At 51.5% G+C, this 23,361-nt stretch overlaps 2 protein-coding genes across 2 annotated transcripts; one reads left to right on the top strand and one right to left on the bottom strand.

The window, feature by feature from the left end:
- Positions 1-753: 753 nt before the first annotated feature.
- GTPBP2 (GTP binding protein 2) lies at positions 754-11,498 on the top strand. Its single transcript, XM_034060989.1, has 12 exons — positions 754-979; positions 3,216-3,242; positions 3,837-4,021; positions 4,305-4,413; positions 4,943-5,140; positions 5,402-5,576; positions 6,210-6,429; positions 6,857-6,992; positions 7,403-7,461; positions 8,210-8,381; positions 8,633-8,797; positions 9,211-11,498. The coding sequence occupies exons 1-12, from the start codon at positions 800-802 to the stop codon at positions 9,406-9,408; spliced, it is 1,824 nt and encodes a 607-aa protein (XP_033916880.1). The 5' UTR covers positions 754-799; the 3' UTR covers positions 9,409-11,498.
- A 1,793-nt stretch (positions 11,499-13,291) lies between these two features.
- On the bottom strand, positions 13,292-23,312 carry POLH (DNA polymerase eta). Its single transcript, XM_034061064.1, has 10 exons — positions 23,050-23,312; positions 22,842-22,976; positions 22,517-22,743; positions 21,941-22,110; positions 18,588-18,691; positions 17,446-17,565; positions 16,711-16,834; positions 15,986-16,051; positions 15,134-15,297; positions 13,292-14,305 (listed from the first exon to the last, which is right to left on the bottom strand). Exons 1-10 carry the CDS (start codon positions 23,184-23,186, stop codon positions 13,450-13,452), a joined length of 2,103 nt encoding a protein of 700 aa, XP_033916955.1. The 5' UTR covers positions 23,187-23,312; the 3' UTR covers positions 13,292-13,449.
- Positions 23,313-23,361: the final 49 nt, after the last annotated feature.

Raw genomic sequence — 23,361 nt, 5'->3', positions numbered from 1 at the left:
CCGTGTTTGGAAACAGCGTGGCCGCAGCCCCATTGGGTGCCGCCTCACCACACCGCGGAGGGAGGGCGGTCCCTGCCGGGTGGCGGGAGGAGTCGGTGCCCGGGGCTGGCGGAGCGAGGTTACCGTGCCGGAGCTATGGCTGCCTGCTGTAAGTGCCAAACACCGTGAAAGCTGAACAAACACTAATAAAGAGTCGCCCTCTCCAGGGAATGCGGTGGAGAAACACTCGGTATGGGCTTGATTCGGGCGGCAGAAGGGGCTTTTGGTCCTGGCGTATCGTTCCCCCGCCCCGGCGGGAGATAAAAGCGTCCTTTGAGGTAGCTCCGTTCTGGGCTGTTGCCTCCACATATTTAATCGGCACCCCAGTGCCAAACGTCTCCAGAAACGCCCGTCAGAACGGGTGCTGACAGCTCGCTGTCACCGAACAGGCGACTCGCGGCAAAACGGGACAGAGGGGACGGCCGCGGGCACCGGCAGGTGCCGGAGGTCAGGGACCGGGGAGCGGCAGTTCCCTACGTGCCGTACACCGTGGCCGCCAGGGGGCGCCGCTTCCCTCGGACTCCAACTCCCATTCGTCCCTGCGGGGGGAGCCCATGAAGGATCGAGGTGGTGCATGCCAGGGTGCATGCTGGGAGTTGTAGTTCTGAAAGGACGCAGTAGGTCTGTGGCGGGTGGGACTCGCTTTCCCGTGGCGCAGCGCGGCGGTTGCTGACGACGGGACCGGGGCGGTGGAGCCGGGGCGGGGAGCCCGGGCAGGGAGCGGGCGCCGCACCGGGACGGCGGGGCCGTGCCGGCAGCCATGGACTCACGGGTGTCGGAGCTGTTCGGGGGCTGCTGCCGGCCGGCTGGCGGCGGGGCTGGCGGGGCGCTCCGCGGCCGCGGGGGGGCCGCGCCCGGCGGCGGCGGCTCCAAGGCGAAGAAGAAGAACGGGCGGAGCCGTGGGGGAAAGGCCAACAACCCGCCGTACCTGCCGCCTGAGGTGAGCTCCTCCGGGCTGGCCAAGGGCCGCCGCGTCCCGTCAGCTGCAGTGGGGGTGTCCCCGCATCCCGGGGCCTGGCGCCGCAGGGGCCCGTGCCGCTTCTGTCAGGCCGGGCAGGGGCGGTGTGTGTCTGTTTGTGTGTGTGTGTGTGTGTGTCTCAAGAGGTCGGGTTCGGTCGCGGGTCAGGCGGGAGGCAGGTTCTGGAGAGGCTCGGCCGAGGGTCCCGGCGGTGCTGGTGCGGGGTCGTGCCGGGCCGGGCCAGCAACCGTGCGGGCCGTCCTGCGGCCCCCGCAGCCGAGTGCCCTGCAGCCCCCTGGCCTCCTCCGGGGTTTGACGTGGCAGCGGGCAGCGGTTGTGCCCCCAGTGCCAGCGGGCTGCCAAGCCCTGTCCGTCAGACGTATCTCGGTGCCTGGTGTCCGTCTGCCGTCTGGGAACTGAATAGCTTTGGAAACAATGCTTTGCTCAGCTCGTAGTGCCGAGCATCTTGTTCGCGTCTCTTCCCAAGAGCCGATCTGATGGGTGTAAGTCCCTTTCCAGTTGCCAAACTCAGACTTTGTGCAGCAGGTGCTAGTGACTTTTCACAGCTAATTTGGCAACTGTTTTCTTACATGGTGATGCAGATGGTACTGCGAGAGTGTGAGGCACTTGTCTCTTGCAGCAGGAAGAAGTGACATTGATAGGAAATGGGTGTGTTGGTTAGTCTAATAGGACTGCCACTGTGGGGAGCATCATGTTGCCCCGGAGTCAATTGCTTGGCCTTACTCTGTAAGTCTTCTGTAAAATACAGAAGAGCCTGCGCTTGGAGGGAGCAATTCCTCCACAAGGTAGGGCTGTGACTCTTGGCAAGAAGGGAAACCAGCGCCTTGCTACTGTTAGATGTTCTCCACGGGCAGTACTGTACCCTGCAGCCGAGGTTCAGTTTTTGTTCCTTTGAGCTGGAGCCTGGACAGCCCCCTGTGGGTTCAGCACAGCTTCCTGTCCCTGACCACCCTGTGCAGTATGTGGCCCAACAAGTCTAGGCTTGTTGCTTTTCTAGTCTCAGCTGCCTTGAAGGAGACCCACACCCTTATTTAGATGACAGCTCAGTATGTTAATGTGGTTTTCTTACAGCTGGAAAGCTGGTAGATGGTAAGAGAGGAAGACTTCCACAAGTACCCTTTTCTCACTGCATAGCTCCACTGCCTGAGAGCTAAACTGACAATTACAAACTTCCCTCTGTTGGCTCTTTGCCACCATAAGCAGTGCTGTGGTTAGGAGCTGAGCTAGGAGGCAAGGAGAGGGCTATTGCCTCTCCTGACATGCAAACAGGTGTCCAGAGGAAGAGGAAGTGCTTAGGTTTGGTAGCCCCATTTAGTCTGCCAGAATACGTGGCTTCCTGGAGGCTCCAGCCCTTTCTCAGTGGTCCTTATACTGAATCAGTGGGAAGATTACTTCAATACTGGCTACAGGTTCTCACTGGGAAGCTGGTGCCTGTTGTGGCTGGAGCAAGCTTGATGAGTACACAGGCCTTTCTGTGAAACCCCAGTCTGGCTTCAGCCTTTCTGAGTGTGTTGTGTAGAGACAGTCCTGATCAGGCCGGGTTCTCCAGAACTGCCAGGCCAGTGACCAGCTTGCTCTTCTGCAAAGAAGTCAGGAGTTTGCTTCCTTATGTTTGTAGTCCTTATCTCTTGCAGAGAGATGATACACAAGGATATAGAAGGGAGTCAAAGAAAAACTAATTTGAGGAGGGTATCAGTGCGCACAAGAGGAGGCAATGACTTTTGTTCCCAGTCCTCTGTTTCTGTGCACATTGGGTAGATGGAATATGCTGGATAGGGTGGGAGTGGGATGCTGTGGGTGGCACTGTGGGTCATGGGTGGGTGAGGGGGGAGACTCAATCATCTGCTGCCCTGTGCCTTTTTGAAACTGGAACTCTCTCTCTGTGGCTGTTAGACTGGCCCCATTCTTTACCAGCAATAAAAAAAAATCCTCCCCAAACAGCATTGCCTCTGTGTCCCTCTCTAGTTTTGTCCTCTGGTTTTCATGAGTTAAGATGCAAATAGAAACAAACTAAAAGTAAGTTCCAGTTGGGTGTAGGAATGAATGGCAGAAGAGGCTGCGACCTAACATAGTATATTTCTGCCAATCTCCCTCTCTCTGAAACTGTCAGCGTGAGTTACAGAGTATCTGGGCAGCTGATGGAAGTCCCTGCTGGCGCAGCATCTAACCTTTGTGTCTCATTTCGTTCTCTGACCAGGCAGAAGATGGAAACATCGAGTACAAGGTGAGCCTTTTGAGGTTGCAGAAGGAGGTCTTCCTCCCAGAGGGTTATTTTGCAGTGAGTAGCTTCACCAAAGACAGCATATGGGGAACATGTGTAAGGAAGGGATGGAAAAGTAGACACTGTACTAAGGATATATCAGTCACCTTCTGTGTTTCTGTGCCTAGATCACTATGCTAAGCTGGAAGAGTCTTATCTCAGGACTCATTTTTAGGAACTTGCTTTAGGAGAAGAGACCCACTGTGTTTTTCCTGAAATCTTATTCCTTTGGAGAGGGAGGTGCAGGTGGCACTGATAATCATTTGCCACTTTCTCGTGGCTGTTCCACCATTTGCGCTTACTTGCAAATGTGTCACAGATAGGTCCTGTCTTTACCTACCCAGTAGGCAAGGTACAAGTGCCTGTAGCAAGATGCAGAAAAGATCTACCATGTGTATGCACTTTTGTGAAACTCTGTCTCACCTGTCCTGTAGTGTCTGTGCAGACGCTAAGGTGGGCTGTGGTTTCTAGAGGTGGGTCAGGACTGGGAGTGTTGCTTTGTGGTGTTGGGTCCCTCTGCATCCAGCTGTGACTATAACCACCCCCTCTGTTGAACAGCTGAAGCTGGTGAATCCCTCGCAGTATCGCTTTGAGCACCTGGTGACACAGATGAAGTGGCGACTGCAGGAAGGCCGAGGTGAGGCTGTCTATCAGATCGGCGTGGAGGACAATGGGCTGCTGGTGGGCCTCTCAGAGGAGGAGATGCGTGCCTCGCTCAAGACACTGCGCCGCATGGCAGAGAAGTACGTGTTCCCTTTCATCTGCAGGGCCTGCAGCCATAAACAGCCTCCAGTAGAGAGACCTTGCCCCAGGATGCCCCTGGGGAGCCAGTGGCTCTGTTCTGCAAGGCCTCTGTATGACTGAAATTCCCTCATCATGAGATTCTGGAAATGCAAAGGCTTTGGGCTGGAAGCTTGAGGTTCCTTCCCTGCTTTCATCCCATTCACTTTGCCAGCTATAATTCTAGAGGTGCAAGAACTGCCAAATACAAGTGTGTCTCACCCCTTTCTTTCATGTTTGTGGCAGGGTTGGGGCTGATATTACAGTGCTGCGGGAGAGGGAGGTTGATTACGACAGTGATGTTCCCAGGAAGATAACGGAGGTGCTTGTCCGAAAGGTGCCTGACAACCAGCAGGTAGGGACCTGTGTCTCGGCCATCCTCTCCTGCTAAACACTTAAGAGGCTTCATGTAAACCACTTCCTTTTGGGATGGGAGCCCAAACCCTAAAGGCACTGTGTCATAGATTGGCCCATAGCAGATGCTTTAAAGAGCTGCCAGAGGAAGGCTTGATGATAATGCTTTTCATCTCCAAGATTGTGGTTGAGGCAGATACCAGAGGGGACATTGCCTGGAGCAGAGGTGAGAAATTATTTCACTTCTATGATGACAGTTCTAATGCAGGCCAGTGTGAAAACAAGGAAGGATTTAGAGGTCCTACTGTAACAAATAGCCTTTTTGGGTGGTATCAAAGCCAGAGTGTGTATCACAACTCCTGGGCAGTAGTTTGCTGGGAGCAAGAGCAGAATCTGAGCAAGATTACACTGCACAGTGTCTATTGCAGAGGGCAGCTCTCTGAGACACATCTTCCCCACCATGTAGTGTTCATGCACAGCCAGCACAGTGGTGGTGAAGTTTCATGATTTCTCTGTTCTTCTGCCTGTAGTTCTTAGACCTGCGAGTAGCTGTGCTGGGGAATGTGGACTCAGGGAAGTCAACCCTGTTGGGTGTCCTGACACAGGGAGAGCTGGACAACGGGAGGGGCAGAGCACGCCTCAACCTCTTCCGGCATCTTCATGAAATTCAGTCAGGGAGAACGTCAAGCATCAGCTTTGAGATCCTTGGCTTCAACAGCAAAGGAGAGGTGAGCTCTGAGAACTGGAGGAGAATAGAGCTACCCTCCTGTTACCACTGTGAGTGGGAACATGAGGGTAGAGAGGTGACACAGCTCTGTGTTCCTTTAGCTGAACCAGAGTGATAGGTGTCCATTTACAGCAGACGTCGTGTCCTGCACCCATGGTGAATGATCTCACCAATTCTGAGGTCGAAGTGGATAGATAAGAGCTGAGTTTTCTTCACTTGCCTGCTGGAGCTCCTTTTCTCACTGACTGCTTATGTCCCTCAGGTGGTAAATTACAGTGACTCCCGAACAGCAGAAGAGATTTGTGAGAGTTCTTCCAAAATGATCACTTTTATTGACCTGGCTGGCCACCACAAGTACCTGAAAACAACCATCTTTGGCCTCACCAGCTACTGCCCGGACTTTGCTATGCTGGTGGTTAGCGCCAACACTGGCATTGGTGAGTGTTGCTCTGCCTGCATGGATTGACAGCAACATGTGGAGAGAAATGGAGAATGGGGGAGTGAGTCCTTGTTAACTAGGAACAATGGTCAGAAAAAACATAGGAGTCTGGAAGCCTCTACTGATGTCTTGTAAGCCAGTGCCTGGGAGGAGAGCAGAGCTAGGATCCTCTCACCAGCTGTAGCCAGCATTAAACTGTACAGTGGACAGAGAGGCTTGTTTGGAATTCGAAGCTGTGTTTGTCAGAAAACCCCCACAACTTTGGCATATTCTTAGAGGTACTGAATCCCAAAGCCTTGTAAAAAGGCAGCTGGAATTCTCCCACATCTTTTCTTGACATTTTTGTGGCTGTTTTCTGGCAGACTGCAGCCCAAGAATGAAAACTACTGCATCTTTTTGAAACAAACAGATCAGTCACAGAAAGTCCTTGCTGGGTTTTATTCTTTCTGGACTGACGTTTGGTTTTGTTTAAAAGAATAAATTTGATTTTTCATTGCCTGAGAATCAGTTTCAGTGGTTAGACTGGTCACTCTAGAGTGGGCCTGGGGGAGAGCCAGGAGACATAGCTGTCACATAAACAAGCAACAATGATGACTGCTTTTGCACCTACACTTTCACTTGTTTCCTGCAGCGGGCACAACACGAGAGCACTTGGGCTTGGCCATGGCCCTCAAGGTCCCCTTCTTCATTGTCATCAGCAAAGTTGATTTGTGTTCAAAAGCCACCGTGGAACGGACAGTGAAGCAGCTGGAACGAATCCTGAAACAACCAGGCTGCAACAAGCTCCCCCTGCTTGTAAACTCAGATGATGATGCTGTTACAGCAGCACAGCAGTTTGCACAGTCTCCCAAGTAAGGACCATTCCTTTCTTCTGCTGGCAGACCACAGTTCAGACTGGGCTAATGTGTGGAGCTGGGGAAGGGTGACCACATCCTTAATATCTTGGCTTCTCGTCAAGTTTCCTACCTTTGCATTCTCCAAGAAGGTATTTTTCCCTCCCAGGCCTTTTTCTGGGATCTGGGAGCAGAACGTGCCCAAGGCTGCACTGGAGTTACTTCTCCATGACAGAAGTGTGGGTTAGCAGGGGGTCGGTGCCTTGACCAACCACTGAGGCAGAGGTTACTGCAAAGTTGTATCTAGCCCATGTGTCCTCCTGCTTGAGCCATTTATTGCTGCAGCCTCTGTCCTTTTGCTAGACTTGGTAAATTCAGAATCCCATACACCCTCTGCAGCTGCGCTCTGCCCTTCTGTTTATTCCTGTTTATTTGTATCTGACAGCATCACCCCAATCTTCACACTGTCCAGTGTTTCTGGGGAGAACCTGGATCTCTTAAAAGTCTTCCTCAACATCCTGCCTCCACTGACCAACAGTAAAGAGCAGGAAGAACTAATGCAGCAACTAACCGAGTTTCAGGTGCGTAAGGGCGGTTTGTTTCCAGTTCTGGTATTGCAGTCATTGCTGTGACATGTGACAAGCATCCAGGGGACCTGAACACCAGGGGTAGGGATGTGGTGAACTCCTGGACTGTTAGGATACATTAAAATAAATAAAGAACTCAGTCTTTGGGGGGAAAAAAAGCACCTGTTAGGCTAGGCTCTATCCTAACCAAGGGGTGCCCATCTCAGGGATAAGATTGTTTCTCTGGTTGCCAGGCAGAAGTTCCTCTAATGGGAAGGTAGCATGAGCTGGTGAAAACTCCAACATGGTGTCTTAACAATCAGCAAAGAGCTTACCTCCGTCCACATAACGTGGGCACCTTGTCTTTGTTCTGGAGTGCTATTTCACAGCTGTCTGAGCAGCTTGTTCTTGTTGCCTTGCTGCAGGTTGATGAAATTTACACTGTGCCAGAAGTGGGGACTGTGGTAGGAGGAACTCTGTCGAGGTAAGTGAGGCCAGGCAGACAAATGTGCTGGTGTTCCCTCAGGGTTGGAGTCATCCACTGCAGATGTGGAAGTGGTGCAAAGGCTCAGTCCTGACTGTTGCCACATGACTGAGCCACGAGAGGGTAAAGTCCTACAGGGTGTTGGGAGGTGCCATGAGCAAATTATTGGTGGTGTGGTGGCAAGCAGAAAGTCTGCTGTAAAGCTGCTGGATTGGGAATGTGACCAGTAGAGTGCTGAAGAAAGGCATTCTGGGATCCAGAGTCAGCAGAGGTTAGCCATGACCCCAAAGTGTTGCTTTCCTCCTTCCACAAGCAGGGGGAGGAAATGTAGAGGACAAGTCCTCCAATCCCAGCAGAGGTTAACTGCATGCTACCATGTGAAAATGCAGCTTTCCCTCAGTGTTCAGAAGTAATCAGTTTGGCTACCAGCATATCAACACAGAACAGGTGTCAACTGCATTCTCCCCAACAGAAATGGTGCAGTGTGGCCGAGCACTGGGGACAGTGCCCCCTGACTTACCTGGTATTCTTAGGAGCTATAGTGTGGCTTTCACTCCTACTGCAGGAAATCCCTGCTCGTACCAGCTTTGCATCCCTGTTAGTTGGTCCTGGGTAAGAGTCCAAGGACACTCACCTACTTGGCTGTGGAGATATTTGAGGGGAATTCACCATTGGAGGGTAAAATTTCTTCCTTGTCTGTTGATGAATTCTGTCCTGCACTTCTTTCCTGCTTTCCTGCCCTGGGCAGTGGGATCTGCCGAGAAGGGGAGAACCTGGTGGTTGGTCCCACTGACGATGGGAAGTTCCTCCGGTTGAAAGTGTGCAGTATCCAACGCAACCGCTCAGCCTGCCGCGTGCTGCGTGCTGGACAGGCAGCCACGCTGGCCCTCGGGCCCTTCGACCGCTCCCTGCTGCGCAAGGTGAGTCCTGCTGCTGCCAGGACTGGAGATTTACCTGGAGATCCCCATTGGTAGGGTGGGAATGAAGCACAGATGCTTGCAGGAAACTTGCTGGAATGGGAGGAGATAGCCAGGCTGAAAATAGGATGAGAAAAGGCTGAGAATGGGATGCAAGTCCAAGTCACATAGTGGAGCTGTGTTTGTGGTTTTGGAGGCTGTTCAGAAGTATGGAGACTGACCCTAATTGGTCTGAGTTTTGGGTTGTTGTGCAGGGCATGGTCATGGTGAGCCCAGAAATGAACCCTACAATCTGCTCAGTGTTTGAAGCTGAGATCGTGCTGTTGTTCCATGCCACGACTTTCCGGAAGGGGTTTCAGGTGACAGTGCACGTGGGGAATGTGCGACAGACTGCTATTGTAGAGAAGATCCACGGAAAGGTAAGCGTGGGAGGAAAGGGGAGGAAGATAGACCTCCCTGTGGGGTTTGTTGGGATTCTGCAGTACCCTCTAGTAAACCTAGGGGCTACTGGTATAGTCAGTAGCTGTGTCCCTTCCTAGGAGTACTTTATCCTGCCTGCTTCGTTGCTTTTCCACCCAATGTGTTAAATAATTCCTTCCTTACAAAGTAAGCAGCATGATGGACTACAGCAAGACTGTGACAGCAGGTGAACTCTCCTTTGTTCAGAGCTAGTGTCTTTTTGTCTCACCTTATGCATACAATAATTGGAAGGGTTCAAGCCATGCAGTCTGAGGGAAGCAAGCTGCTCATTTACCTGATCTTAGCATCCGAATGCACCTCTCCTGCATGCACTGGAATGGTGCGTGGGGTTCTAAGCTCTCCTCCTTTTCAGGACAAGCTGCGGACGGGAGAAAAGGCAGTCGTCCGGTTCAGATTCATCAAGCATCCAGAATACTTGAAGATTGGAGCCAAGCTTCTTTTCCGTGAAGGAGTCACCAAAGGCATTGGGCATGTCACTGACCTCCAAGCCATCACCACCAAAGAAAATGGGCTGGAGGAGTCCCTGGGGCCTGGACAGCTGAGCTTCTGACTACCACTGCGTCAGAGAGATCTCCACTCACCAACAACCGGGGAGAAGATGGAAGCTCCTGTGGCTCTCTGAGTGATGCTAGGAGCTATTGCTGTCCTGTTCTAGCATGGGTGTCCCTCCTTCACACTGTGAGATGGAACCTGGGAGAGTTTCTTGCATTCAGTGTCGTACATGGGGCAAGTTAAGCATGTTGTCAACATCGCCTGCAGCTTTTGTTACCCTGCCCTTCTTCAGAATAGATCAGAGGCACCTGCAGACCTGGACAGGCAAGTTCTGGCTTTGTTTACTGTTTGAAAATTACAGGTTGGGAGGAGCAGAACCCCTGAAGACTAGCAGTGAAGGGACGTTTTTCCATCTCTGACACAAGAGCTGGTCCTATTTCTGCTCTCCAAGTACTGGGTTGATAACAGTCCTCTCTTGAGTCACCATGCAGAGGATCCTTCTGGGCAGGGGATGGAAGAGGCCCTGCCACGCACAGCAGGGCCTTTGTTGAACCTCTCAGAATGCATTCAGGATACTTTTTAACCGTTTTAATCTTGATTGGTTTTAATCTGCTGTGTGTCCATTTGTGTGTTGGTTTTGCATTACTCCGATCTGAGTGTCTTACTGCTGGACAAATGTCCTGTTCCCCACTCATACATACATACACACCCTTTCAGCATCCCACTTGCTGACTCCTGGGAAGCTATTGCTGCTCTGAGTTGTGCAGCCTCCCGATGTAACATGAAGGCAGAGTTTGCACTTGCATCTGCTCCTTGCAGCAGCTGTGTAGGAGGCCATTCTGTGGAGAGGAGCAGGGGCTGCGCCTTTGCTGGTGTGTGCACATTGTTTCCACGGATGTTCGGCTGAGGGTGTCATATGCACGTTAGCAGCAGTGGTTTGCAGTGGGCTCCCTGGTGTGGCTTTTCTAGGTCCCAGCCCAGGTTGCTCCCCACATGCTTGCCTTAATGTGTGAGCAAGGCGGACTGTGTTATGAACACAAAACCAGGTGAATTTATGGTTTAGATGTGATTTGAAAGTGGCATGACTTTATTTCTGTTTCCTCTGGAGGAAGAATTTTCTTTCCCTTGCCACTGGGGTTTGTTGTCAGAAGAAGGCTGATGTTGCCAGCAAGCACTCTGTGCACAGAGTGGAGCACATCTGTCTCCCACTCGCTGTCATGCAGCTCTCCTGTGTACCCTGGAGGTGCAGCAGAGGCTGTATAGCTGTACATAGGCTTTTGGGTTTATCGTTGACTGTTAGACAAATTGTGTATACTGTGAGCAATGGGCCTTCAGCAAGCCCTTACTGAAGGGAAGGGCAAAGGCCTATGACAGCACTTGGACAACCAAACAGCCCTTCTAGCATCATGAGAGCAAGTTCTGCTTTCTGGGCTGCTGGCACAGGCAGCACCTGCGGGACTGAGCAGCCCATGGATATTGCAGAGCAGCTTTCCACAGGGCAGGACTCCAGCAGTTGGGAAGTGGTGGCTGCACCCTGAAAAGAGCTCACTCAGACATGGGGAAGCCAGTGAAAGGGATTCAGAGGCAGCTCAGCAGTTACAGGAGTGACCTGTCCCTTCAGGGGAGCACTGATCCAGCTGAAAACTCTGCTTCTTCCCCATCAGCCCAGCTGTGAGACAAGAGCTGCTGGGTCAAGGTCACTGCTCAAGCAGGATCCCCGTTTCTTCCTATCCTGGCAGTGGGTTTGGAACTAGATGATCTTGAGGTCCTTTCCAATCCTAACTATTCTATTCTATGATCTGGGTATTCCAGTGACATGGTCTTTCACCCATGCCTGCAAGAAGGCCCCAGCCACTATCAGGCTCTTCCCTTTGGTGCTTGCAGTCACAAAGAAAGCTGTCTGGGGGGGGGCGGGGAAATCCGGCTGTTTGCAGCAGCCCCGATGTTTTCTACCCGAAAGCGGGTATGTGGTGCTGTGACCTCTGAAATAGCTGATGGCTGGTCTCACCACATCCCTGCCATCTGTGGCATGACTGTTCTTGGTGCCATGCTTTCATAATTGCTGTTTTGTTGTCATGAATTTTTCTAATGCTGGGGGTTCCCCAAGCATCTCTATATAAATGTACAGAATAAATACATTTTACTGAGCTTGCTGGCAGAGTTGTACAACAAGTGAGGGTGGAGCTGGGCTCTTGCCCTGCTGCCCTTGGAGCTGGGTCACAGTTGGAGGTGGTTGCGCTTCACACCTTCCTAAGCTTCCTGCATTCAGCCCCATGAATACCTGTGTCCTGTGGCATGGAAGGAATGCACGCGTGCTGCTGTTTACAACCGCTCTCTCCCGGCTTATCTGAGCATGCCGTGGTGTGCAGCCCGGGGTGACAGGAGCCACGTCACCCTGAGCACAGCACTTCAGGCTGTTGTGGGCGGAACAGGCTGCTGTGAGCGCTTCCTCACAGCCACATATTCCCCCAGAGCCTAATTAAAGGAATGCTTTCTGGGGCACACAGCTAACCCCGCTTGGTTTTAAAAATAGCTCTGACCTTATCAAGGGGTTTGCTGCTAGGGCCTCTCCATGAGAACAGGTTGTTCTCTTGGGGCAGCAGAGGCAGAACAGCTTCCCTGTGGAGGTGACCTATGTTGCTTAAAGGGACTGGCCTGTTCTCAGCTTTGGTTTTGTGTCAGGTAGTGGCATGTGCAGACTCCGGTCCTGCCCAACACTTAGGAAATGAGACCTGCCGCTGTCACAGGAGCATGAGGCAACCCTGCCAGACTGGTTGCTATTTCTCTTTACGTGAGGACTCTGGGGAAGCTTGTCACTTTGCAATGTGAGGACTGTCATTAATGGGAGTGACTCTGTAATTTCTTCCTCTGCTGATTACCAGCAGAGCTGCACATACTAGAATGAGCTCTTACTCAAACCTCTTAACAACTGTGTTGTCATATATTAGACCCCACTGACAGTAATGTGGCAGCTTCTTGGCACAGGCTCACTGCTGGAAGAGGAGCAGCTCAACAGCTCCAAGTAGAATGATGCAGTTCAGAGAAGACAGGGAAACAGCCCATGCAAATATTGCTGCACTTTGCATCATTATCCACTCCAGCTCTCCCCCTGCAGCTGATGAAATGCTCAGCAACTTCCAAACCCCACCCAGTGCTGCCTTGACGTGGCACATCCCTTTCCCCTGCCCCAAGAGCCAAGTTCAAATCACTGGCAGCAGCACTTCCAGAAGAGTCAGGCTCCAGGCAGCCAGCAGTGTAGCAGAGCTGAGCCCTGCCAGGCAGCTGTGGGCAAGCACAGCTCTTGCCCTGCAGCTGGTCTCTCTCCCTCGCAGTGCCCACTTGCTCCCTTCACACTATCCTGCTTTGTTGGCTGATGTAATCTGTGGAGCACCAGGGCAGGCACCCTGATGTGAACTGTGGCCCAAAGAGCTGAACAAGCCATTCAGCATCACAGGGTCAAAACAAATACCTGTCATCAAGTTACACAGAGTATCACTAAGTCTGGGAAGGAGGGAAAATATGGTCTGGCATGTTTCCCATCCCTCTGTAGGGACTCCAGCAGTAGACTGTTCATGTGTCAATAGCAACTATTAGGAACTGGTGCTTACGTTTCAAAAAGCCTAACAAAAAGTATGCCTGTGCAGCACCATCTTCCTCAGATCTTGACAGCAGGTTTTGTGCACTCCAGACCTGGTGATAAGCATCACACAATGGACTGCTACACACTGCAAATACACTGTGTTTACAGTGCCTGCTTTTAAAGTAGGAACAGGAAGATGTAGGAACAGAACTACCAAGCTATGGAAATACTCAAGGCAAGACATGTGTGTGAGAATAGGGTGCAGCTTCAGTTAGTACCACACAAGCAGAAGCAACTTCGCAGGCACTGGCTGAACTGGGTACATCCGGCATCCCAAACAAACTGCAAGGTCCAGTTCCTCTTAGACTTGGGATACAGATAATTTATTAGACTTTTCTGCATTAAAAACCTGGCAAGCAGTATAAAAACTTTTAAGTATATTTAAAAACACCAATTCTTTAAAAACATAGATTATTTTAAAAACACAGATTCTATAAAAGCTGCCAGCACAGGTGGGAGTTAAGGAGGTAAGCGCTTAAAGAAGAAATCTAAAGTTCTTGTTACACCTTCTCTGGGCCGTTTTGCACTAGATCCTGCTGAAGTCTTGGGCTTGTTCTTTGCCTTGGCAGGAGACCTGGAAGCTGCAGCCGTTGGGTTGGGGTCTGCTGCTGGAGCGGTGGGAACATTGGACTCCAGGAAGGAGCTTTGCAACTCTAGAGCAAAGTGGTAGTCCATGTGCTCTGGGAACTCCCACACCAGCACAAGCTGGCCACACTTCTCACAGCGTTGCTGGTCTCCTGGCGAGGCAGGAGGGAACGGGGTGAGCTCAGGAGAGGGTGGCAAATTCTGCTCATTTTCCTCCATAGCTGGCTCCGATTTCAGAAGGGCCCTAGAGCTGCGTGGAGTTGAGGGTGTTTGTGTAGCATCAGACAGTGATGTCTCACGGTGAAGCCTCTTGTAAGAAGTACTGCTCCTGTCTCTGGGACTCTGCTTCACAGGGGATTCCAGGTCACGCTGCACAGAACCAAGTCCAGCACCATCTCCCTGTTGGTGCTCTGGGGAGCTGGGCACAGGTGACACTGCAGTGGGAGCAGCAGGCAGGCTGGTTGCTGCTGCCACCTGTGACTGCTGCCTTTCTGATGCCTTTTGGAAAAATGACTCAATAGCATTAGCTGGCTTCTGCCTGAGCTCTTTGCTTGGGCTCCTAAAAAACTTGACCATGGGCCTCCTGGAAGATGTCGTGTTTTGGCCAGCAGTGGCAGTGCCATCAGGCTGGGTATCACCTGTCATGAAGGTGGTGATGCCTGCAGAGAGGAGTGTGGCAGGCTCTGAGAACTTGCTTGCCGAGAGAAGCACCGATATAAGCGGTGGAGACCTGCAAACGACAGACCAACATCATCTCAGACACCAGCCTGGGAAGCAACAAGTCTTTTGAGGTGAAACTTTAAGCAACATAAAACATTCACAGGCAGAAGAACCGCAGTCTGTCGTAGGAGAGATGTTTCCTCTGACAAAATGCTAGTTTTGCTGCCTCTGGAACAGTCTCTCAGACATAGCAGCCTATGTTGGGCAGAGCAGAAAGCTTCTTTCCAGAACAGTATTTCCCAAAGAAAAAGGCACTGGAGTAGAGGCAGGTAGCTACCAGCCTGGACTTTCAGTCCACCACAAGCCAGAGCTGTTGTGAGACTCCCAGGCAAGGTAAGAGGGCTTTAAGGGAGCAGCAGCCTTGTCAGAGCCTAACAGGCAGGACCTTCTTGCCTTCACTCAGAGCTGAAGGAAGACAAACAGCATAACACTGAACACAGGAGCTATGTGCCTTTGTTTTCCTTCCTGCCCCCATGGCCTCCTCCCAAAATGCACCTTTGTCCTTAGGGAAGGAGAGCAAGGGCTAGCTAGCTTCTCCAGCCCAGCAGGGCAAAGGACTGCCTTGTTCCAGCTGGACACCCCTGTGCCAGTAGCAATCATCAGCTCCAAGTACAGACATAAGAAGTGTCTTGCCAGATGCAGGGCAGGAAGAGGCCAGCTCTCACTGCTGTCCTACCACTAACAAGCAAGTATTTCTGTGCTCTGCTGTGCGTGGACCAGGGACCACTTTTTCCTGCCAGTCAGTGTAACACTCCTATTCCTTTCTGTATTCATCCTGCACCTCCTGCAGCAGAACAACCCCCAGTGAGGACACTGAAGTACTTTCTCACACACTCACCAGGCCGCCTGGTGAGCCCCAGCCACGTTGCAGTTTTGGATGAGGGCAAAGGCATCGTTGCACATCTTCTGGGCATCGTAGCGAGTCAGAGCGCAGAAGCGCGACACCCGGGTGTTTTCCTGCATGCGGATGACCACCATCAGCTGCTTGGCCACTCGGTGGTTCTGCAGAGAGAAGAGGTAGCTGTGTTTCAAGCGACACCTGCAGGAAAGAGCAGGAAAGGCCGAGGAGACCGTCCCGCTGCCCAGAAGCTTGCTCCATCAGCTACCGCCTCCCGATGATGATGTGACAGATGGCAGCTTGTCCTGCCTGGCCTGATCTCCAAAGGATGACGTGCAGAACAGCAAGTGCTGGTACAACTGTGCCACACGGGATGGGAAGCAGTTAGTCCTTGCTTTCTTTCCAAAGCAGCTGTGCACCCTTTCTTGCCCTCATTACAACAATGAGTCTAGATTTCTCACCCTGGCCTGCAAGTCTACCACATCTAGATTAGAGCATATTGCTTCCTCTCACAGCCCACAGCACAAGCACAGCTGCATCAGCAAAGGGCTTGCAAGGGAGCAACAGCACAGCAGGATGGTGTGGTGGCTTTCAGGTCCTTGCAACCTAAAGTACAGGACAAGGACAGTCCTTAGCCCTGCAGTGTTCAGGGGCAAAACCATCCTCCAAAGAGGCTCCTACACACCTCTTTGCTTGAACACTTCTGCACACAAGCACATTATCTGGGGGTGAGCAGATTCCCACACACACACACACAGCACCCTCAGCCTCCTGCAATCAGCTCATGGTACAAACGGGCTGCATGGCTTCCTGAAGCAGGGGGAATGCTGTCCTTGTGCCTCTCCTCCTTACCTGGCTCCTGTCTTTGATCAGTCTGGATTCCAGCTCTAAGGCCAGCTGCAGGAGCCAGTGCTGCACCTGGACAAAACAATGGTAACAGACAGGTTGGATCTCTGCTCACAGCATTGCTACCAGGCCAAAGCAACATTCTGTGCAAGCTGGGCAGTGCCGGAGAGGGATCAGACTGGAATGGACATAGACTATTGTAAGGACCCATATCTGGAGTACTCCTGGAGAAACTGGCCCAGGTAAGGATTCAGCACTGGAGGCAAGGCAGCACAGAGACATCCATACAAGTCCTCCAGCATTACTACTAGTCTTTGCTAAGTAAACTTTCTACCTGTCTCCCCACAAATCTGTGGGAATCTCTCCCTAGCTAACAGGCAAGGTGTATCCTCCCTCCTCTTTTAGGCTAGTTACCTTTTTCTGTAGCAACCAAGCGCTTGAAGCTTAGTACCATGAATACCTTTTGAACAGCACAGACCCACAGTTTTTCTTACAGAAATTACAAGAAGGTTGGACATCTTGTGCAGTTCATCAATGCATTCTGTCAAACAGGGATCTCCTTAGTTTCTGGGGCTCAAACCACCCATTCCCACTCAGCCCAACCCTAGGCTGAGTTTCAGGGCATAGTGATACAGAAAAGCAGCAGTTTTGCAAGCTAGTCTCAGCTTTTAGCATTCTCATCTTTTTCAGCACAAAAGCCAAGCCTTATGCTAGGAGTAGCCTTCTCCTACCTCCTTCTGCGTGGCCAAGGCTATCTTCCCAGGGAAGTTCTTGCTGCAGCCAATGGACTGGGGCAGGTACCGGTTTTTGACAGGTTCCTCTTCAATTCCTCTGCACAAGTAATAGAGCCAGGACCTGAAAGCCACAGAGGAAGCATGAGGTGAAGGCAGCCACAGACAAGCAAGCACCACTGGGCAGCAAGTCAGCTTTCTGCTGAGCCATGCTTTCAGCTCTGTGCACGCTGTGACTCTGCCTCTAATCCCCAGCTCTGCAGTTGCAGCCACAGCGGACAGGCAGGCTTCCCTTCAGGCCACAGCTGCCTGTCAGCACAACTCCTCCACCCCTTCTCCTGAAGTGGCAACAGTTCACTAGTCTGCAGGGCACCCAAACTGCTGCTCTGGGTGTTTCAGGCTCTAAAGCCAGCCTTATAATTTCCTCTGTAATGAGACTGTTAAGCCTGCTTGCTTCCTAGCCTGCAGGGAGTCCTTCCACGGCTTGGCCCCCGTCCTTAGACACTCTAGAGGAAGGCAGAGGAGCTGTCTGACAGGCAAAACATGCTGGGAAGGGTGCCTGGAAGCAGGCAAGACTGAAACCTTATTTGCAGGCCTGCCAGACTGATGCTTCTCAAGAGCTGTCACCTGAAGTTTTACCTTCCAACCCTCTTAATCACAGCAGAACAACCTGTGTCTGAAAGGAAGTCCCAGTTCCTGCCAAGAGCCAAGTTGTGACAAGTGGTTTATCATTACCCAGTTTTGTCTCCAAAGTGAGTTTGGAGCTCTCTCTCACTGTACTGTGTCATCTCTCCAATGTACTCTATTCCCAGGATGTCTGTGATGGCAGTGCCAAGCTTGCCTCCCAGGTTACGTCTGTGGCAGAGAAAAAGAGAAAACACAACCAAAACATCAGGTGGAGACTGTTGCAGCTTGTCTTGTTGCAGCAGCTGATCATGACAGCTAGAAACAGTCAGGAAATAGCAAGACAAAAAGGAACACTTGGTAGAAAAGAGCTCTTAGCTCATAGCGGAAGGACACATGGGAGATGAAGTGGGAACTGCTGCTTCGTTTACTCGTTTTCAGTGCTTCTTTCTCAGCTCCATCTTCAAAATGGGGTCTCAAATCATACTTTGAAGAATGCCTTGCATACACCCTGCTTCTTCCTATGCAGACAGGACCCCTCCCCACACACCCCGCTCTCCATCCCTAGTGAGACACTGAATGCAGAGAGCAGCAGTGTAGGACCAGGAGTCCATTCATTTGGAGCAATGGTGCTGGCAACTCTTTTCTTCACCAGAAAAAGTACTTTTGCACAGTGTGGATGCTCTCTGGGAGCACAGTTCTGTCACTCACACTGGGGCACAGCTATGGCCTCCTTGCTCACAGCTGCTCCTGACTCACACCTAACCCACGCCAGCAGTCATCTCAAGCACAGCTCTAACCAGGGAAAGGCTGCCCACAGGATGCTAGTGGGCTCTTCAAGGGTAGCCCCTTCATGGGCAGGGCTGCAGCTCCCAAGCATGCTCCTCCTGACCTGTTTCTCACAGCTGTGTGGGGTTACTGGCAGGATATCCATTTCTTACAAGCATTGACAAGCAGTTACTGTGGAGTTAGCAGCCAGCAAAGGCTTTTATCAGTTAGCATCACCACTCTCTGATGAGGTGGCCAGGAACAGTGTAGTACCCCCAAGATACTTTAGTTCTGCTCACACCAAGCAATGATGACAAACCAACAGGAGAAAATACCACAACAATGAAGACAAACAGGGCACTCTTCCTTATAAAAGCCTAGACAGTGGATGCATAGCACCAGCATTTCACATACGAGCTCTTGCCACAGAGCAGCTCAGCCTGAGCCCGAAGCTACCCAAAAGCAGGCAGCTACCCAGTACTTACATATTGCTGACAGGCAGCTGGCTGAAGAACTGCGGGACGAATCGCGAGGATAGTAGTGTCTGGCGGTTGGGCTTGTTTAGCCCACAGGCCAGTTTTGCCAGTGTCTGTAACACACAAGAGAATGGAAACACTGTCATTACAACCTCTGCACTGACTATTGTGAATCTACCTAATGGCTTGTGCTTTATCACCTCTAAAAGCTGCCTTTGGAATAGCTGCTAGGAAGAATGTACAGATTGCACTGTTGCTTGCTCCCAAGTAATACTCAATTTGAGACTTGGCATGCACTGGCTGAAAAGCACGTGGCATGCACTCTGAAAGCACTGCTGCTTCCAGACTTCTAGCTCTGCAAAAGGCTGGACTCCTGCTTCAGGTAGCTTAGGGGATCTGAGTTCTGCTTGGCTTAGTTTTCCATCAGGCAAGCAGGCCAGAGCTTCCAGAGCATCCCTGTAATCCTGTCCAGGATATTTCTGTTACTATATCTTGCTCCTTCATCTCTGTCTTTGTCTTGTTTTTTCTCAATGTCACTATTTTAATCTTCTCTCTGTGAGCTCCATGGCAGCATAATGCTGCAAAAGGAAATCTGCAGAATACAGGCCTGCTAGCCTGGAAGACATGTTCTTTAGCCTATCAGCTACACAGCCTCCCCTCCCACTCTAATCTACACCAGGATCAAGAACACACACCAGCTCAGAATATGTTTAGCCGGGTGTTTGGGGTTTTTTAACAAGTCTAGTAATTTCCTCTTTCACTGCTTTACCACACATCCTATAAGTTAGCAGAATTTCCTTCCTGCCCATTGAACTATGTTCTTTATTAATAGCTTATTTTACAGTCTCACATGCATTCTCACTCTTTATCTAGACAAATAGATACCTTTCCTTCAACTTTTCATATCCAGTTATTTTCCAGATGTGCCGTTATCGTTACTCCTTTTTCACTGGGGATTATCCCAAGTTTGCCCACACCATTCATGAAACGCTGCAAGCTGAACCCATCATTGAGACTTCATGGGGAGAAATAATTCTTTTTCCATGACCCCTTCACTAATCTGCACATGCTGAAACACGATTTGCCATTTCTACAAGAGCACTCTTACTACTGACTCATCCTGCTGCTTGCCCACAATAACTCCAGGCTACTTCCTGACTTAGTGCAAGTTAGCCAAAAACCTGCTGGTTGCTTTTTTCCTATAAACCACAAAAGGCAGTCAGTGAGGAGCATAAGCAGCACTGTGTGGTGATTTCAGACTGTTTCTGGGCTATTCAAGCCTAGAATTTTCAGCTCCGATTTCATCTCCTAGAACTGTCACAGCCCCATCTTAGCATCACCTGAATTCCTACAGCCATTCCATCTCTAAAGGCTGCAGTGAAAATACTGGCTCTTTGCAGACCTCAGACAGATCCCCACAGGATACCACTCTAAACATCCCTGAACACAATCATTATGGAAAACAGCAAGATTTTCTTCAGCCAGATGCATGCCCTCCAGATAACATCAGCTATGCTGCATTTTGCTAGGATGTCATCATCAGTTTATGCAACTCAGGCTGAGGTGTGTTAGACACCTTAAGATCAACACCTCACAGATGCGGTTCCCCCTATACATTAGCCCACTTTTGCTGTCAAAGAGGGCACATAAATGAGTTTGGCACAAGTGGTTCTCGATAAAACCATGCTGTTCCCAATAGTTCATTCAATTATTTGGTCTCATTTATTATCTGGGTTCTGGGTGTACCCTAATGAGTTAGCTCACTAGGAAGAACACTTCCTCAGGAGGGTTTTCATCACAAAAAATAAAATGAGCTCAAAGGAGGAAACCTGCACCTTGAATTTTAGGCAAGAGTGACTGTAGCCAGTGAATGGTTTTTAATGACACAAATTCGCAGCAACTTGGGCAAAAAACACCACCAGTTTGGGGCACTGAGGTGAGGGATTGCTCTTCCTCTTTCTGGTCCATCAGTCTTTACCCTGCTGGCTATGCCTTGGGTGATGCTCAATGAGCTGCTGAGAGCAGCACAGGAGCACTTGGAGCATGTCAGCAGCTGCAGAAACAAACTGACTTTGATGTTGCAGCTACAGAGGGTTTCCTGCTGGGTGAAATACTGACAGCACCTCACACTCCTTTCATTCTCTGCAGAAAAGGTTTGTACTTACAGAGCTGAGCTGGCTGTGGAAGCACTGTAGTGTGTTCCGCACAGGCAAACACAGGCTCTGGTAATCTCTTCATTGTGCTTGCTGGTATAAATCAACAGTTCTTCAGGGACAGCACAGTACATCATAAATTTCTTACCCCCTTTAAGTAAATTTAAAAAAAAAGAAAAAATAATGCTAGCATAGAAAATGGGATGTGGGAGAAGCTGCTAGGGATAGAAGGGATGTTCTTTACTATTCTTGATTAAAAAGAGCAAAAGGGCAAATTGAACATCCCTTCCACTGGAAATTTCTGTACCAGTGATCTTCCTCCACTAGCTCATTTCTGCCTCAGTCTGCTTTAGTTTCAAGGTGAGCCAGTGCAGAACTCACTCCACTCCCTGTGTACAGCTGGTAATAGTTCCAGTTGTTCCTGCAGTAGTCTAAGATGAAATACAGATTCCTTAAGTTCCAAAGCATTCATTTAGACTTTATCCTTCTATTTTTTTCAGTCAGAGCTTGTACTGTTAAAAGTCAGATCTGTACAGAGAAGCCCCTTTTGCAGACAGTGAAAGGAGTGCAAGGTGCTGTCAATAAGCCACCCTATATTTCTCCCAGCAGGAAACCCTCTGTAGCTGCAGCATCAAAGTCCGTTTGTTTCTGCAGCTGCTGACATGCTCCAAGTGCTCCTGCAGCTGCTCTCAGCAGCTTGCTGAGCATCACCCAAAGCATGGCCAGCAGGGTAAAGACTGATGGACCAGAAAGAGGAAGAGCAACCCCTCACCTCAGTGTCCCAAACTGGTGGTGGTCTTCATCCAAGTCACTGGGAACTTGTGTCATTAAAAACCATTCCTCGGCTACAGCCACTGTTATCTATAACTCCAGGTGCAGGTTTCCTCAGCTCTCTTTTTTTTCCTGAAGAAAACCCTCCTGGGGGATTTAAAACCTTTGTCTTCTAAGCAACTCATTAGGGTACACCAGGAATCCAGACAGTAAATTGACTGAGTGCTGACTGCATAGGCCATATCTCTGGGGAAAAAAACTCCTCCCCTTCCCGATATCCTGTAATTTCCCCAAAGGTGTGCTCACACATGGCTGCACTCCCCACTCAGCTCATCTTCTATAGGAAACTTTACAGAGTGCACTGGAAAGCGTCTACAGAGCATCTACATTCTGATTCCGCTCCTCAGAAGAAATGAGGCTGATGTGTTACACACATACCTTGTTGTGTGAAATTCCAGCTGAACACTTGAATCCAGTGGCTGCTTCTACAGCCACCCTCATTTCCTCCACAATTACTGCACCCATGGTCAGCTGCAGGTCAGGACAGTCAGGGTTATCAAATGACAGCGTTGCCAGCCACTCGTGCAAGCCACATTGCCGCAGATCCTCTAGAAAAGGGACACAAAGGGGATCAGCGTGGGCACTTCTTGCTAAGCCCAGCAAAGGGACCGGTAGCATCAGCCAGCCCCAGCCAACAGCCACATGCTTCATGCCAGCAGCAAGGATGAGACTCAGGCACCTTAAAACACATTCACGGGGGGCAAACATAGATCCCCTTTACCACGCTCTTATTTTGGGGGAGGTAAAGCAGCCCACCGTCTATTCTCTATTGGTGTACAGGACGCTTTACGGCCGGAATGGGACAGAGACAACACAGGGCCCCCGGGGTGTCAGCGCTGGTCTCTTCCCTTGCTGCACTGCGAGTCCTCAAAGCAAAGCCGTTAAAGCCCCCCCGCTGCGGTATGCAAAGCGTCAGCCGCAGAGGCCTAAGCCCGGGTCCGGGCCGGTGCGTACCCTTCCCGCCGGGCTGGGGGCCTGGCTCGGGCCCCCCGGGGTCGTCAGGCAGCCCCTGCACGAAGGTGGTGGGCAGCATCGCGGCAGCAATGGGGCGGCCCTGCAGGGCTCGCAGCCGCTCCCGCACGCTGCCCGTCAGGTCCAGGTACGCCTCATCGATACTGGCCCGCTCGATGGCGGCGAAGCGAGACAGCACCTGCATCACCTCCACGCTGGCATCCCGGTACCTGCCGGGCAGCGGGCACGGCCTCAGCCACCGCCCCGTGTAAAGGCGGCCCCAGCCGCTGCCCGCAGCCCCCCCTAGCCCGACCCCAGCCCCACTCACCGGGTGAGGTCGGCCTTGCCCCGCGCCTGCGGCACCCGCGCCAGCGCCAGCTCTGGGCACAGCGCCCGCGCCTCTGTCGCCCACATCCCCCGGGAGACGCCGAAAGCGCGCGCCTCGTAGCTCACCGCGATGATCCTGCAAGACACGGAGGGCAGTGCAGGGCCGCGGAGCGGGGCTGCAGGGAGCCGGGGCCGCCGCCGGTACCTACCCGCCGCCCTGCCACTGGGTGTACTGCACCACGGCGCACGGGCGGCCACGCAGCTGCGGGTCCAGGCGCTGTTCCACCTGCATGAAGAAGCAGTCCATGTCCACCAGGGCCACAACGCGCTCCTGTCCCCGCGACATCCCAGTGAGACCGCCACTGATTGACTAACTCACTAACTGACTGACTGACTGACTGACTCACTGACCGACTGACGCGCTTCCGTGGGGCGGTGCAGCAAGGAGAAGCACAGCACCAACCCCCCAAGAGCAGTAGAACCCGCACAAGGCATATCAGGACTTGTAGTTCTCAATAGAG

Source organism: Melopsittacus undulatus, chromosome 3, assembly GCF_012275295.1.
Source record: "Melopsittacus undulatus isolate bMelUnd1 chromosome 3, bMelUnd1.mat.Z, whole genome shotgun sequence".
NCBI lineage: Eukaryota > Metazoa > Chordata > Aves > Psittaciformes > Psittaculidae > Melopsittacus > Melopsittacus undulatus.
The sequence above is the reverse complement of the archived record's forward strand: the minus strand, read 5'-3'. Positions and strand labels throughout refer to the sequence as shown.